At 42.0% G+C, this 16,748-nt stretch overlaps 2 protein-coding genes across 2 annotated transcripts in view; one reads left to right on the top strand and one right to left on the bottom strand.

Annotated features, from left to right (window-relative positions):
• The first annotated feature begins 618 nt into the window (after positions 1–618).
• On the top strand, positions 619–1,915 carry LOC119436220 (rhythmically expressed gene 2 protein). The gene has a single exon (XM_037703011.2). The coding sequence runs from the start codon at positions 867–869 to the stop codon at positions 1,629–1,631; it is 765 nt and encodes a 254-aa protein (XP_037558939.1). The 5' UTR covers positions 619–866; the 3' UTR covers positions 1,632–1,915.
• A 3,470-nt stretch (positions 1,916–5,385) lies between these two features.
• Positions 5,386–16,748, bottom strand: part of LOC119436215 (tetratricopeptide repeat protein 19 homolog, mitochondrial) — a 31,270-nt gene continuing 19,907 nt past the window's right edge. The window contains exon 3 of the mRNA XM_037702999.2: positions 5,386–11,010. Coding sequence (XP_037558927.1) covers positions 10,270–11,010 — 741 coding nt within the window. The 3' untranslated portion in view covers positions 5,386–10,269. The remainder of the gene's footprint in view (positions 11,011–16,748) is intronic.

The raw sequence follows: 16,748 nt of genomic DNA, 5'->3' as shown, positions 1-16,748 counted from the left end.
GACCCCAAAATGCGATCTTTCTGCAAAATTTGAGCTAGAACAGTGCAGCGGCTGAGTGCAAAACCTTTTTTCGAGCAGGCGCAGTGAAATATTCACGACCCATGCTACGCTGTGGCGACGGGAAGCAAAGTGCTGGCGCGGCCGTGTGTCACAAAGGAAGATGAGCTTATCTTCCAAGAAGATAAAATTATATTACTCACGGACAGACTGTTTCAGACTCCGCGCTGTGTTATATGCATATATCGAAGTTATCTTCATCCGCTGCGAATTCGCGATGTATTTACTGCAGTTTGTGTAAATTTGTTGCTGAAAGAAAACTAGTACATCGGCTTTTATTCTTCAGGCACGGGCATATACGCAGCTATAGTGGATGCGAAGTCAGGCGAAGTGCCAAGAGTGCGTAGTCAGGCGCTTTTCGTCTGCTAATGCAGAAGACGACGCGCAATCTACTCTGACTGGCTAGAATCCAGTCAGCCAAGTCAGCGCCTTGGCCAAGTACACCATAAAGTACTACAAAAGGCCCTCTGGCCTGCACTACACTCGTCTACACGATCCTGCATTAAGTGTAGGTAAAATGTCATAGCCCTATTATCGCACATCGATACGAGACAATTGGCACCGGAAGCTGAGTTGGACATGCGCAGCCGACACGCAGCTGATTGTTCTGTGACTCCCGCAACCGAATCCAATCCAACGCGAACACTACTTTTGAGCTTGTGCACGAGCTCGTCGTGGCGACAGCTGCGTTGCTGCATTCATTGTGGCTATTCGGTGTTGCTGACGTATTTCTGATTTCTTGTTTGCTACTGTCACTTTCATTTTACGACGTGAAACAGCGTGCAAGACTGTCAGATGTGTCAGACGACATGGTGTCGCGTCTGCGCCTCATCACCTTCGATGCAACGAACACGCTGTTGCGCTACAAAGAGTCAGTCGGACAAACTTATTCTGGGGTTGCTCAACTCTACGGAGTACCAGCGGATCCGCATCACGTAAATCACAAGTTCAAGACTGAGTTTAAGCGGATGGTGGCTCAGCATCCAAATTTTGGTTGTGACAGCGGCATGACATCAGAGCAATGGTGGGCTGAGCTCGTTAACCGAACGCTCTCCGGTTCAGGCACCATCAGCGAGTCTGTCATGACATCCATCGCAACGCACCTTTACGAATCGTACAGGACGCCTGAATGCTGGGCACCGAACGTAGGCACGGTTGAAACTCTTCAGCGGCTCAGACAGTCGGGTCGCAAACTTGGCGTCATCTCGAACACTGACGAGCGACTGGACAGCATTCTGACCGGTCTTCGATTGCGGCAATACTTTGATTTTGTTATTGCATCGGCTGTGGTTAAAGTCCAAAAGCCCTCTAAGGACATTTTCTCACTGGCTCTAATTTGTGCAAGCAGCGATGAGCGCTTAAAACCTGTTGACGCGCTGCACGTAGGTGATAATGTCGAGCTTGACTACCTGGCTGCAAAAAGTGCTGGGTGGAATGCCCTATTGCTTGCCAACGATGAATGGCATAGACACCGAGCACTGTCAAAGGGCCGTGTAGATCCTGGTGACGTTATCCAACAGCTGGCAGATATCTTCAAAGTGGTCGATTCACAGGAGTCGCGCTGTGCCCCGTAAGCCACTTTTTTTCGACTCGGAAACATTCGTGCACAGCACAATACATGCTACCCTGTAGTCTGACGTGGACGGCTAGAGACACCTATCAGTGCGAGACAGTGTACAACGCTTTGCGAACAGAGATCTGGTTTTGTAATGTGTGTGCGTGATCTAGGTATCACATTGTGTTGACCTGCACGTTTAAAATCCACAGATACTAGTTTCCTTTGTGCTGGTTTTCTGCGTATGCTGGCATACACTGAAAATAGATTGAGAAATGTACTATGTCTCTGAAATATATTTTTAGCCCATTGTTCTTAATTAATCTCTTCCAGTTCTGTTTCCATGTGTGCAACGTGAAGGGCAGCGAGTAGCTAAACTGCACATGACAGTTCGCTGCCTCAGTCGCACTTGTCTAAAGTTCTGCATACAATAGAGAGTTTTAGATTAGGGGGATGCAAGCGTAGGGGGCCCCCCTAATCTAGAACTCTCTATTGCTGCTCAAGATAGTTCTGAGCTCGCACTACCAAAAAGACATTTTGCTTCTTGCAGTGTCAGGTCCAGTATGTGCCATTAGTCTTGGCACTATATTTCGAATTTAAAGTGCTCCAGACGTGGGCCTGTGAAAGGAATAATGTGCAGCATCCATCACTCCTGTCTAGAAGATAACAGAGTGTATTACATAGATATCAACGCTATCTATTACAGGTGCCACAGCTTCAATACTATGCTTTTATTAGTATGCACTGCCAGGTGAGTAGGCTACTAATACTAATTGTCTTGTGTTTCTTTGACAAACCAACCTTAATACGAGGTAGCCATAGCACTTGTTAGGTAGCGTAATGAAAGTGCCCTCCTGTGACCGTGCATACCCTTCGACTGCCAGCTCACGAAGCTTGCCCTGGTGGCACATGTGTAGAAGCAAAGCTGTGTTGAAATAGCAGCACACCTCATAGAAAGCACAAACACACAAATGTGCATCTTTCCTGCGCTCTAGACAGGGCTAACAGGAGATGTATACGTGTGATGCATAAACAGTGAAGGTTACGTAGAATCAAAGTGTTCATGCATGACCCTTCAAGAATGCACGAGGCTATGGAGTATCAAACGTCACAAGCAAACCAACCTGTGGAAGCCATTAACTCTCAAAAACTTTTATTGGTGCAAGATTAGTTTCTGCTTTCTGTATGAAGCTGCTCATAATTACGAGGGAGTGTGCAGCAGAGCTAGTTTCATTAAGCTGAAACAACACTAGAAATGGATGAAGAAAAAGGTAAAATGCTGAATAGGAACCAAGCCTTACTTAGTGCAAATGCACAAGTTTCCTCCAGTAGGATGGTCATCTCGAAACGTTGTTGAGGTGTAGCAAGAGTCCAAATGGAATGGGGGCAGGTAAATGTGTCCTTTCTTTCCATCGCAGTCTCATATGCGCTCTTTTTTGCTATAAGTTTCCTATTGGCAATAATCGGTCTGGCCCTGCATTAGCATCTCATGCCGACGTATCCCTATATGAATAGGCCATCGTGCCCGTAGTTTAATGGCTATAGCATTCTGCTGCCAAGCAGAATACCTGGCCAGAATGGCCACATTTTGATGGCTGTTGAATGCGAAAATGCTTGTGGTGCCACATTGGTACACATAAACGCACAAAACATGTACTTAAAGGGACCCTGAAACACTTTTCCAAATAATAGAATGACCTCAGTATTAAAGGACATTGCCTTATAAACCTTTTGCCACAAGAAGTTTTCAAATCCTTCAGTATAAGCCGAGTTAGACATAGTTATTGCATCGATGAGCAGTTTTTTCTATCCTTTCGTCTCCATTAGTACGCCGGAAGCTACACAGTGGAGGTGACAATGGGGCAAGGCTCTGCCCAAAAGTTGCTTTCTTGAATACCATGCAGCTATGTGCAACTGTTGTGTGTAGATCGGCAGTGCAAAGATGAAACGCTTTTTCTGTCTTTTTGAGATTGCAGACACATATATATATTTATTTACCACAAAATTAGCAATAACAGTATTACTAAGCATGTTCTTGCAATCACGAAATCAGCGAATTGCTGTTGGTGGGGTTCGCTGCTTATGACGACACTGTGAAGGTTGGAGCAAGCGATTTTTCACTATGTTTGACATGAGATTGTTAATTCCCTGCAGCATGCGGTGCAATAATAATTGGCTCACATGTTCATGGGAGCCTCTTGTACAGATCGGCAATGTTTATTTACTATGTAACCCGCCGTGGTTGCTCAGTGGCTAGTAGTGTTGGGCTGCTGAGCACGAGGTCACGGGATCGAATCCAGGCCACGGCGGCCACATTTCGATGGGTGCGAAATGCAAAAACACCCGTGTACTTAGATTTAGGTGCATGTTGAAGAACCCGAGGTGGTCAGAATTTTTGGAGTCCCCCACTACGGCGTGCATCATAATCAGATCGTGGTTTTGGCACGTAAAACCCCATAATTTAATTTTTTACTTACTATGTACAAAGTGTTTCAGGGCCCCTTTAAAGAGTGCATCCTATCCAAGTTTTCTGGCAGAAAAGTGAACAAGTCCTCATAATACACATAATTCTTGTGTTTACACACCGACGTGGAAATTACTTGTACATCTTTTTAGAAAGTACATTGTTCTGGGTTTTTGCTTACCAGAAATATTAAAAACCACTACTACTCCCAAAAAGGAGAGGCTTTTCCTCTATCCACATGCAAATTTTGTACTATTATTGTCTGAACACATCATAATAAATGTAAACTTCCAAACAACATGAATGAGGTGCCAACTGAATTGCACATAAAATGAGTTGATGAGCATGGTTCCTTTCCTGCATGCACAGCAATACCAGCTGTGACATAGATGAACAGGAATCGCCTCTGGCAATATTCGTACGAACTTGCAGCAAAAGTAAATTAAAAAGTTAGGGGTTTTACGTGCCAAAACCATGATATGATTATGAGGCACGCCATAGTGGGAATCTACGGACTAATTTTGACCACCAGGGGGTTCTTTAATGTGCACCCGATGCACAGTACATGGGCAATTTTGCATTTTGCCCTCATCAAAATGCAGCCATCGTGGCCGGGATTCGCTCACACCCTTGGGCTTAGCAGCGCAATTCCAAAGCCACTATGCCACCATGGTGGGGGCAGCAAAAGTATAATTTGAGCCTAGGAACTTAAGGGTTATAAAACTTTACATAGCATTAACCAGTAGCCTATGTTCAGGATTTTAGTAAATCAGCCTACAAACAGGGCACTTCATGTCCCACAAAAATCTTTATGATCTTATCCCTGTATTTTGCAGTATAGGCGGCTGCTTAAAAAGGACACCATTTAGCAGCTCTTCCACATAGCTTCACCTATGCAGTGGAAAGCAATGGGCTGTCTAAAACATTTCACCACCATATTACTGCCATCACAAAATCGCCAATGCAAATGTTGTGTACTGTCATGGACAAATGAGGTGCAAACACACAAAAATATAACTGCTGGATTTTGTTTAACGGCAACTCTGCTCTTCATTCTCAAAGGGCAGCTAATTGTTCCCAAGGAAGTCGCACTTATGGACTTTGAGGGTTGCTGTATTTGAAAGTTACAGGGCAACCTAGGTGCACTTGTACCGACACCACACCCCACGGATGCTTTTCCACCTAACCCGAACGATAGTCCTGCAGTGTTACAACGGCACCGCTGTGGTTAGTTCCACCATCGTCTATTTAGCTCAGTTGGAAATGCTGGATTTTCTTCTTCAGTTTGAGGTACAATGACAAACACAAATAAACTATCATTATTTATTTCCATACACTTGCCAGAATACATACTACTTTCAAACAGCACAATAGTTTTCAGCATACCTACTCAACATTACTACAACATGAGTCATGCAGAGTACTTTACTGACCATTATTTTTTAAATGAAGAGCAAATGCACTGGATTACGTTTGTGTTCACAGCTGCATAAACGGGAAGTGGTGACATATGGAAGATCAGAACCAAATTACTGCATTAGCTCTGGCGGCTTTTCATTGCACAGTGGTGTCCCGAAGAAATTCATAAAGACTGCTCTATGCAAAATACATACCATATGAGCAACATTTCTTTTTTTTTTCCTGTCACTATGGGCACAATCATGACAAAAAAATTCTAATATTCTTACTGTGGGTGCAGCCCCACATGACTAACCACATCATTCCTTGCCGCACGACACCTGATCATGGTTGTAACCGTTGCGATCACAGATCTGGCATGTCCCATTTCACAAACGCAGTGTTTGCATTTTTACGTGGTAGCTTCCACTGAAGCAAAAATAAAGAATAAAGAGGCACTGTGTTCTGTAAATGTTTAATGTTAGCATAATTGCCTGTGGGAAAAAAAAAACACACCACCAGACAAGGAAACATTGACAGGACAAGTGCATATAATTTTGGTCTTGATTCAACACTGAGATTGTACCTCAGCTGGGATTATATTTACGTTGAGACTACAAGTGCTGTCCTCCACAGCAGTGCTCCTCTGCATGTTTGGTCATGCATCATAATGCCCTTTTTACAGACATATTTCCTAGCACTTCAAAGAGTGTAATGCTAATGCGTAATGCAGATGGTGAAATTCTGTTGGCCATTTTTGAAGCAGATAACCATTTTTTAGAGCAAAACTAATTGGCTTAGTCCAATATACAAGCTTTCAGTCAGTGCTCGACTGCAGCTCCCACATAATTTATGTGTGTCCATGGTCAAAAATGCACACACGTCCACAGTGTAGGCCATCACCCTAATGAAAGATAAATGAGTGGATTGTAAAGGATGGCAATCAGCAAAAGATTGTTTCCTGAAATTAAACACAGCATCTTTAGTTGCTGCATTTATTAAGTTTTATTCTTTCTTTCCCTATCCTTTCCCCTACAAAGGCCACCACCACATCCTTAAAGGAACACTAAAGCGAAAAAAATGTATCAATTCAGACTGATAAACCATTCTTTGAAACCTGTGTTGTTAATTTTGCGATAACAGGTTTACTATTACATGAGAACATGAAGCTCAAGTTTCATTTTTGAATTTCATGCTTAAAACCCCGATGCCAGTACGTCAGTGTGACGTCACAAATTTCAAAGTACTTTTTCGTATTTGGGTCGCGTTAGCTTAGTAAAAGTTCACGAAAATTGCCATATTCAGAACACAATCTAGTCTATCTTTACTGCAAAAAAAATTAACTGGGCCCTAGCAGATGCTGTCAAAACCTATGGCATCATGGCAAGCTGGGGGGGAACTTCAAGACAGCGTCGCGACCCGCCCTTTGTGTTTTTCGATTTTTCTGGCTTACCAAGCATCTTCTCACGGTAAAAGTGGTGTTTTTGGCATTGTGGAAGGGTAATTTACCTGATATAGAAGAAATAATTTTTCTCTTAAGTGTCCCTTAAATGCAACCATGCATAAAAACTAAGTGCAATGCATTTCTCTTCATTGTTACTCCTTGTTACTTTGCATTATAGGTAAAGTCAGCATAGAGAGGATGCAAAGTAGGTGTGCAACTTTAATGAGCACGCCATGCAAGCAGCAGAAACTGAGTGCCACAATACCAAGGTACCACAAACATTTTCAGCTCACTAAATAACTACAGTACAAATATATCCTGTATGACAGATCCTGGTCAAGCAATTTTGATGCGAAAGCGTCAAATGGCACATTGAGCAAAAAAGCCTTGTCGTCTGGACAAGCGAAAAATGGCACCTAAATTCCCATTGGCTGCGATGCCACGTCACGAGCAAGCCTCGCCGGAGCAGAGTGGGCGACGGGGTAGACCTACTGCGGCGATAGCGCGCCAGCTGTTGCATGAGGGCAAAGGGCATCGCCGCAATGCCACATCACCCTCGCTCTCTGAAGCCTGTGTTATCTGCGCGTTCCTCGTCCGCGCACGCTCTCGCCTGCGTTCTGACTGTGCCTCGGTAAGGCCAAATCAAATCATTGCAGGCCTGTACACTCTGCTTTATGATGTCATGCTACTTTGACTGAAATTGCCATTGCCAAGCCCGGCATGACGAAAGCGGTGACGTCAAAATCACTGCAGCTTACTCGGGAGCGTCCCCATTAGATTCTATGGCAGTCGGGCAAGGTAGCATGACATCATGCACCGGCTTTCTGCTATCCAGGAGACGTTGGCCAAGCATCGCAATGCGCTCGCTTGCCCGCGAGGATAACTCGAAGGACCGCTCAATTGCGTTCAATGGGACATTAATGCTTTCGCATTGGAAGAAGTGCTTAGGTGTCCTCTGATTTTTTTTTTCTTTTTTATCATTCGGAACAGTTACACTTCAAAGTGCATAAAAATATTTATAATATGACTGGTCAATTTATATATGGCACCGACACTTGTACTACTGCACACCTGCCAACCTTAACATATGAAAAATACTGCTGTCAGAACCTAGAAATACTAAAATTTGGTGAAAAGTACTAAAACCTGTTTTATCACTCAGGATGTTGACTGTTTATTTTAAAAATTGCAGACTTGTTCTGCAGGAATGCAGGAACAGGCACTCTTGGAAATGTTTCATGAAGTTTTAACTCATAAAATATTCACCTAATGGTGGCTGAACTTTTGGTTGCTGTTATAGATAGGTTCTATGAGAGGGTGATGCCACGGCGGGTAGGAATCAAGGGGGTCCGAAAAATCAGGCTCTAAAAAATCAGCCGGCAATGGTATTCTTCTACAATCAGTCTTGCCCTTAAATCAACATGAAGTAAACATAGTAAAATTCTTGTCAGTATGAGTAAACAAGCTCTAAAAATTGGGCATTGTACAGTAAAATCGTTAAACTTGGAAGGTATGCTATTGCTTTCAGACTACTTAGAAAACAAATATGAAGTGTGCATGCCATCAAATATGTCAGCCAGCATTAGCTTTTGTTCATGTTTACTTTGACCAAGCCTATTAGCAAATCAGCACAGTGTTACACAAACACTCAAGAGTGAAGTGGCATACCGAAATAAACAGTGATGCATTCTTTGGATCCCCAATTGCCAGTAAGAAGAATAGTGATCAACATTTATTTTCCATTTTTCAGTACCCATAAACAGTAGAACCTTGACACCTGCTGCGTACATAAAGTTACACTAATGAAACTTTTTATGGCAGTATCCACATGAATGTGAAGCAGAGGCATTTTCAAATATATGTAACAGAATATCCCTCAAAATAGTGATTTATCACACAATCCTGAACCTAACAGGCCAAGAAAGTAGCGCCACAATTCACGCTGCCTGTTACCATAAAGAAAGTAGCGCCTCAATTTTCTGCAAAAAACAAGCACTAATTCAGATGGTCCACCACTACCAAAATGATGTTATACTGCAAAAAACAGACAAAATTATTTTGGGTTTGAATGTCATTTAGTTAAATCCGTGATGAAAACACAAACAGTAAGCACATATAAAATGAGGGTGGGAACAGGAAACATGCATATGATACTGTATTTGTCTCAACCTATCAAGCCTGCCTGTGCTGTGACTTGCCAGCCTGCACAAGCTTCTACATTTGCTCCAGAAAGTCAGGCACAGGGTTCACACTTCAAGCTGAACCAGCATTTAGCAATTGTCGAATTTTGCACATAACATATGGAAATAAAATTGGCTGTCCTTAAGCAGCAAGTCATTATTTCTGGTTCATGGGTGCCACAAACAACTTGGGTTGCAACATGAGCACTTCGACATAGAGTCAATGTGCTCATGAAATAAAATGCTGATCGTGTCTTTTTACAACCACTTTCATGCATACAAATTAACTTTCATTCCATAATGGCATTACGCTAGAGTCACCCGTAAGCACAAGGTCTGCATAAAATAGCCTATAGAGTCAAAAGGAAAAGATATAGCACAGCATTTGCACATTTTGAATTTTAAGCTATGTATTAGTGGCATTCTAATCATAACACAGCTTGGAACATCATTTTTCTTTTTCTTTGTTTAAACTGTCGCTTGGCTTGCAAGCAAGTCACTGCTGACTAAGATAGCACTAGGGCTAAGCTTCTAACTTTATTGCTTAACAATGCTCATGCTTCCACACTTGTCACACAAAGCATCATACAGATACACACATCTTCAACGACTACAACAGTGCAATGTGAAAATATACGGTGCAGTTATTTTAAGTACATACGTTTACAACATGCAGCTAGTACTTGATGAAAAAAATATCACTCAGAAAAATAGTGAAAGAACATTCACGTGCACCAAGCATTAAATTTTAGTCTTGGTGGATTCTTTCATCGGATAGGAGCTTTCAGTAAGGAAATATATCTACGCACAATAACTTCACCTGTTTCACACAGTGCCTATAACACATAGACTCTAAAGGCCAGGAAAGGCAGTGCAGGCTAAGAAAATAGAAGACGTCTTTGCCAGAAGCAAATATGCTTACCCAGACAGAGCTGTACCACAGTTGGGATAAATGCTATTCTTGGAGCCATTTATCTTGCCCCATAGATACATGTTTGTGACTAGATAACACATGATGACTTTTGCTATCAACAAAGTGGCAACTCAAAAGTGCAAATACAACTGCATGACAGTGCAACTGATGCCAGCCTGCAGCAACGTGAGACATAAGCAAACAGTAGAACAGAACCAGAACACTTTGCAGCAGTGAAATGCCACAAGAAGTCGTTGATCACCTCACAAACACTGCTCTAGGTGCACGTTTCTTCAACTCCTCCAGGCAGTCACGAGACCTGGCTGCAGCTTCACTGTTGTTTGTTTTGTTGGCCAGCTTCAGAGCTTCTCGGCATGCATCTTCTGCTTCTGCATAGCTCCGGCCCTCCTCCATTAGCACACCGCCCAGGTTGCAATAGAACACAGCCAGATTGCTTGACTTAATGTCCCGACCCAGTGCAATTGCTTCTTTGAGCAATTTCAGAGCTCTCTCATAGTCATGCAGCATTGAAGCCACAGTGCCAACATCATTCAACAATGAAAGAGTAACTTCGTGACCCATGCCATTAACTGTTTTAGAGACAGTAAGTGCATCCTCAAAGCACTTCTGTGCTTCTAAAATTTTCCCCTGCTCCAGCTGATGCCGTCCAAATGCCTCTGTGCTACGTGCCCAAAGCACCAACGTATCCTTTTCAACATCACTTAGCTCAGAAAGCCGATCTAAGTAATCCTTTTTTTCCAACTTTTTCTCCTGCGCATCAATGCAAAAGCGGTAGCCCTGCTCAGCCTTCTTTGTGTCTTTGCGGTGATCATAAATCTCAGCGAGCTTGAGTGACATCTCGACAATGGCATTGTCATCACGTGGCATCCCGGCAGCAATAGAACGTTTCATGACATCCACAAAGAGCTTCTCAGCCTTGTCATAGTCCCCTTTCTCAAAAGCCACATTGGCCAGGACGTCAAAAATGTAGGTCTCAGCCTGTAAAAGAAAAGAAAAGTTGACATAAGAATCGCAAAGCAAAGCTAAATATCTATTAATGTTTTCACATATACAGAGTGCTGAGGCTGTGCAACTCATGGCAGAAAATAGGCTTTTCTACAATGCATCACTGAAGCAGTAATGCAACAGAGCACACCTACTCTTTATGGTTTTTGCTGCTAACAACAAGCAAGAGTTACTCCTCACTAACAGGGATGTGCCCCCCTTCCCATCCCAATTTTTAAAAAGTACTGACACAAAAATTTTGTATCCCGATCTCGTTCTTTATTAAATAGCTGATGACCCCGTAACGGCAGTATAGTGCCAGAATTCCTCAAGCACGGCAGGAATCATTAAGTATATCTTCTCCTAATTCGGCCAGTTCAAAATGCACGCCAAATGCATTGTGGCTTCTTGGCATAGGGTGGGTTTACAAGGGTTTCTCTAGCATCATAAAAGTGAGGTAGCGGGGCCAGGGGGGATCACATGGTATCACAGACCACTGACGAATGTGTCAGTCAGCCTGGTGCAGTGATTGCAAGTCACAATGACCATGCAGCTGAAAGTGGACGTACACCACATCGGCCATTCTTTCTTTTTTAACTCTGTGCTTTTCTGCATTCGATGTGAGATAATAAGGTTGGTCCTCTGCTGTCACTTCCCTCACAATGTACAGCACCCTTCACCATGCTAAGCTTCTCTCTCCAATCAAAAAAGTGATCTAAAGCTTTAGGCAAGATGATAGCAATGTGGCTTCAAAAAATGCACCAATTCGCACATCAGTGATAGAACATGACCCCCCACCCCCTATTTTTGTGATTTGTAGAGGAGTTTTAGTAAAAAAAAAAAAACGATGCCAAGTAGTTGTGGTCCATGTGGCGTGCATTTTGAATTAGTTGGATTAAAAGATGATATTCACATTTTGTTGTATGTTCGTGTAATTGAGGCCTCATACCGTAACTACAGAGTCCGCAGCTAGCTAACAAAGCAAACAATATAGGACAAAATTTTGCATCGTTTCTCCTTTAACAATCCTGCACCCATTTGAATTCTTTTCAAGAATACAATACTCAAAATTTTCAATCATTCACAAAGACTAAATGCATAGCATAACTCTAGTTACTCTGCTGGCCACTTTGAATGTCAGCTGTTGGGCCAATTGGACTGAAAATATTGAACCATCCCACACCTTCTATTTCAAATAATTTTCTAAATGAAGACATTATTGCCATGCAGAGGCACCAATTCAGTCAGCATGTCCGGCACATATATTTTTGCATGGTACCTACAGTCATCATTAAGGGGACACCTAAGACTATTTTTACTCCACGTAGCTGCTGAGCCTGTAATGACAGCATGGTGCCTCAATTTCTCAAATGTACATCAACTCAATTACGTATTTCTTTTATTGCAACTAATTCAAAGTGCACACCAAATTCAGTGCAGCTTCGTGGTGAAGGGTGTTGAGCAGCACTCCTCTGTACGTTACGAAAATCGAAGTTAGTGGTCATGTGCTATCAGAAACCATTGATGCACACATATGTCAGCCTAGTGCAGTGGCTGAAGCCACCCCATCAGCCATTCTTCTCTTTTTCACTCTGCACTTCTCCACATTTGACAGGGGTAAGCTTGGACCTCTGCTGTTGCTTCTTTCAACACGCATAGTACCCTTTGCACCTTCACTCCCCTATTATCCATCTGTAAAAAGCTTTCAGCAAGATTTCACAGTATAACTTTCACCACTGCACTGACCTGCACGTCAATGATATCACGTGACTACCCTGCCCAATTTCCGCGACGTGTAGAGGAGCCCTGTTCAACAAGCCTGCAGCCACACTCCATTTGACACATTTTGAATTTGTCGCAATAAAGGATGGTATAATTCACAATTTGATCTGCATTTAAGAAACTGAGGCCGCATATCATAAATATGGATTTGGCAGCCATCTAATAAAAAAAGTGAGAAATATTTTGTGTCAGTACTTCCTTAATGTGGAAATATCTCATAAAAAGGTGCTTCTTTTATATACTTGCCAACTACACAGACAAACCACTAGAAAAATCAACTACAAATACTCTAGCCTAAATTACTTACTAACCTTACTAACAACATATGCTGGAACCTGCATATTAGCAACATACTATGTGGTTCCACATTTTAGAAGTTTATTTATTTTTTTAATATAAACTTACAAAAGCTCTATGTAACGTGAAACTGCTAGTCTATATACTGAATATGCCTGCGCTGTCTTGGACCCCTATACTCATGAAATATCAATACAGTCTTGAAACAAGTTTTAAGAAAAGGGTTTGTGTCAAATGACTGCTTTTCATTTGAGTCTCTGAACCAATAAACTCTGATAACATTCCTTTACACAAAGTGCGGACAAACAAATTACACCTTGAATTCCCCCTGCCAATTAATTAGCAAAAAGATAGCACTCGTCATTTCACTGCACATAGTGCCCCTTGTAACTAGACTATTTTGCCAAAAGTGAGACACTTATAATTAAGTGACAACCTAACAATGCAGCGGCAAGTGCACCACCGTCTAACTCTTAGAATTAGTTTACGTGTGCCAGCCAATTTTGTTAGCTTATTTCCATGACATCACAACCCACCAGCAATACTGGAGTCTCTCGGGAGCTATGTGTTGGAGCGCAGAGGCACAGAGGGAAAGTGCTCTGTGATTCTGTTGGCAAAGTTTGTACTGAACTTTTAGGCTGTCACCAAGTATAAATGCTCTACTTCCATGCACCATTAATGATTAGAATTTATAAAACAATGCATTATAGCATGGCACTGAGCATCCAACATTTTACTAATTACCGTTTGTTAATGTGTTTTCTATGCCTTTTTTTAGTTGGTCCTTAAGTATGCAGTACGCACTATATAAATAAATAAATGAATAAAACCAAAGAATGGCTTGCATTTCTTGTTTGGATCATACTGCATGCAAGACATACGTGCACAAGTGAATGTATATTTTCTCTAATGAAGACTCTTCCGGGTGCACACAGGAGGCCAGCATTGAGGACGTAATGTTGTTTCTTGCTGCCATGAAAAGTGCCAGTTCTGTACCCTCTCTCTCACACAAAAAAGAAAAAAAAAAGGTTTAATTTCTGTGTTTAAGGAGGCAGGCTCCCACGTGCATTCCTTCCTGTTGCTGCTCTACACATGAAATCTGTAATGAGGATGACTACTGCTCATGCTGCATCTATTTGTGCACACAAAGTTGGAGGTTCCCCTCTGCAGTACAAACTGTTTTAGGATTAGAGGTGTAGCGCTTTGCAAGCAAGATTGCATACAATAAGATAAGGTGAAGATATAAAGGCATCTTTTAAACTTGAGGCCTGTTGTCGATTTTTCACCCTTGAACCGGCATAGCCTGAAAGTATTCTTTGAAGTTCCCACTATTACATAAACAAACAATTCTATTCAAGGATCTTCTTTTTTTTTTAAATAATGGGATTTTACGTGCCAGAACCACGATTTGATTATGAGGCACGCCGTAGTGGGGGACTCCGGAAAACTTGGACCACCTGGGGTTCTTTAATGTGCACCTAAATCTAAGTACACGGGTGTTTTTGCATTTCGCCCCCATCAAAATATGACCGCCGTGGCCGAGATTTGATCCCACAACCTCGTGCTTAGCAGCCCAACACCATAGCCACTGAGCAACAACGGCGGGTCGTTGGCAGACCTGAAAAAGGAAAACCTTGTCGGCCAAAGAACCCCCCGCCCTCAACACTTGGGAGGGTCCGGTCGCGTGATGCAAATCTAGTTTGACCAGCCATGATGAATTCGCAGATTCGGCACTCTCAGCATAAACCTAATTCTTAAATTGGAATCAACAGGTCCTTTACAGCATTTTTTTCGTAAATTCTAGTTATGTCCAGTCCTTAGTTATATACGATCAGAATCAGAATCAAGTTTATAAAGTTCACAGCAACAAACAATGTACAGATAAATATACAGAAGGAGGTCCCAGAGCACTAGGCTGTGGAGGGACCTCCTGTCCAAGGTTACAAACAAGTGTAGTAGCTAAACTAAATCAGTAAGTAAGAAAACAATTCTTTTTTAAAAGTACCAAGTGATGAACAGTGTTTGAGATAGGTTGGTAAAGAGTTCCTAATAGATAGAGAAGAAAAATATGCAATATGTCAACCGTAATTAGTCCGTATTACAGGTAGAAAAATATTTCCATCTGACGCAAATCTAGTAGGGTTAGGGTTAAAAAGATCAACAGTACAAGATACACTTGATGGTATAAGATGATTCAATGACATGAACGGGATAATGGCGTGAGGATATTTAATTAAACTAGAAATTGGGAGTGCATCAAAACTATGAAGCAACGAAGAGGCACTGCTGAGATATGAACAGAACGTTAGTATTCGAATGGCTCGGTTTTGTATGTGCTGTATAGGGGATAAATGGGCTAGGTAAGTAATGCCCCATTTCGTGATACAATATTTGATGTGACGGTGAATAAAGGCGTAGTATAGTGTAATTAAGGTCGGAGTGTTAAAATAGCGAAAGTGCTCTGATTAAAATTCTAAGGCCATGAGCTAGTTTTCTTTGTAAGTGTGCAACATGGTTAGCGTATTTGAAACTGACATCAAGAGTAAGAACCAATAAAGGAGCATTTATTAAGAGGAGCAATGAGCATGTCATTAAGTTTGATCGTAGGGTAATTGAAGGAACCTTGTAATTTGAATGGAAAATCATGAACTTGGTCTATGAAGGATTAATACTGAGAGAGTTACATCGGCACCAGGTTAAAATATTATTTAGGTCTGTGTTTAGTTAAAGAGTCAAAGGGTGGATGGATTCATTATAGACATATAATCTGCATAAAGAAAAGGTTCACAGTTATTAACAATCTGAGGGAGGCCATTTATATAAATCAAAAACAAAAGTGCGCAGAGTATTGATCCTTGAGAAATGCCTTTATCAGAAGCCATAAAATTTCATAGTATAGGACGAATGTACACAGCCTGTTGTCGATTAGATAGGTAGCTATTAATTAGTGTTAAAGCAGGTCCAACAATTCCAATAGCTTGAAGTTTAGCTCCCAAAATGTTGTGCTTAATAGAATCAAAAGTTAGTTAGTTAGTGGTAGATTTTTATGGCGCAAGGGCAACTGAGGCCAAAGAGCGCCAAACACAAGGTTGATGGTCGACTCAGGTTAGTAAGCAGTAAAAGATAAGGATAAAAAACAGTGGTGTATAGGGCCTAAAATAATTGAGTAATGATTACATTTGATGATTATGGGCAAAGCGCATGACATTTACAAGGTCAGGCAGCCTCAGCAACAGTCCTTGTCAGGGCAAGGAGTGCGGAGCGCCTGACATGTGAGATAAAAAATCTCAGCCATTTCCTCAGGAATGAGACAAGGCTGAGTTCAATGGAAATATGAAATCGCACGTAGGAAGCCTACACTCGCTAAAAACTTAAAAACTCTTTTTAATGAAAACATTTGGTAGTCGCCGAGAAAGAAGGACGGGTGCGGAGGTATTTGGTTTCTGTACAGTTCTGGGAAGTGACGTCTCCTATCTGGTTCTAGCCTCTTGCACATGATTAGAACATGGATGACGGACAGTCGATCACCACATTTTGGACAGTGCGGTGCTGGAGAACTGTTTAGCAGATGTGAATGTGTTGCATGTGTGTGTCCTATTCTAAGCCTGCATAGTGCAACCTCTTTATGTCTGTCGCGTTTCTCGGTAGCATAT

The sequence above is a fragment of the Dermacentor silvarum genome, chromosome 1 (assembly GCF_013339745.2).
Source record: "Dermacentor silvarum isolate Dsil-2018 chromosome 1, BIME_Dsil_1.4, whole genome shotgun sequence".
NCBI classification, from domain to species: Eukaryota; Metazoa; Arthropoda; class Arachnida; order Ixodida; family Ixodidae; genus Dermacentor; species Dermacentor silvarum.
The sequence above is the reverse complement of the archived record's forward strand: the minus strand, read 5'-3'. Positions and strand labels throughout refer to the sequence as shown.

Bases quoted from the DNA above. Each gene is read 5' to 3' on its own strand.
- LOC119436220 (XM_037703011.2), top strand. From the start codon at position 867: ATGGTGTCGCGTCTGCGCCTCATCACCTTCGATGCAACGAACACGCTG.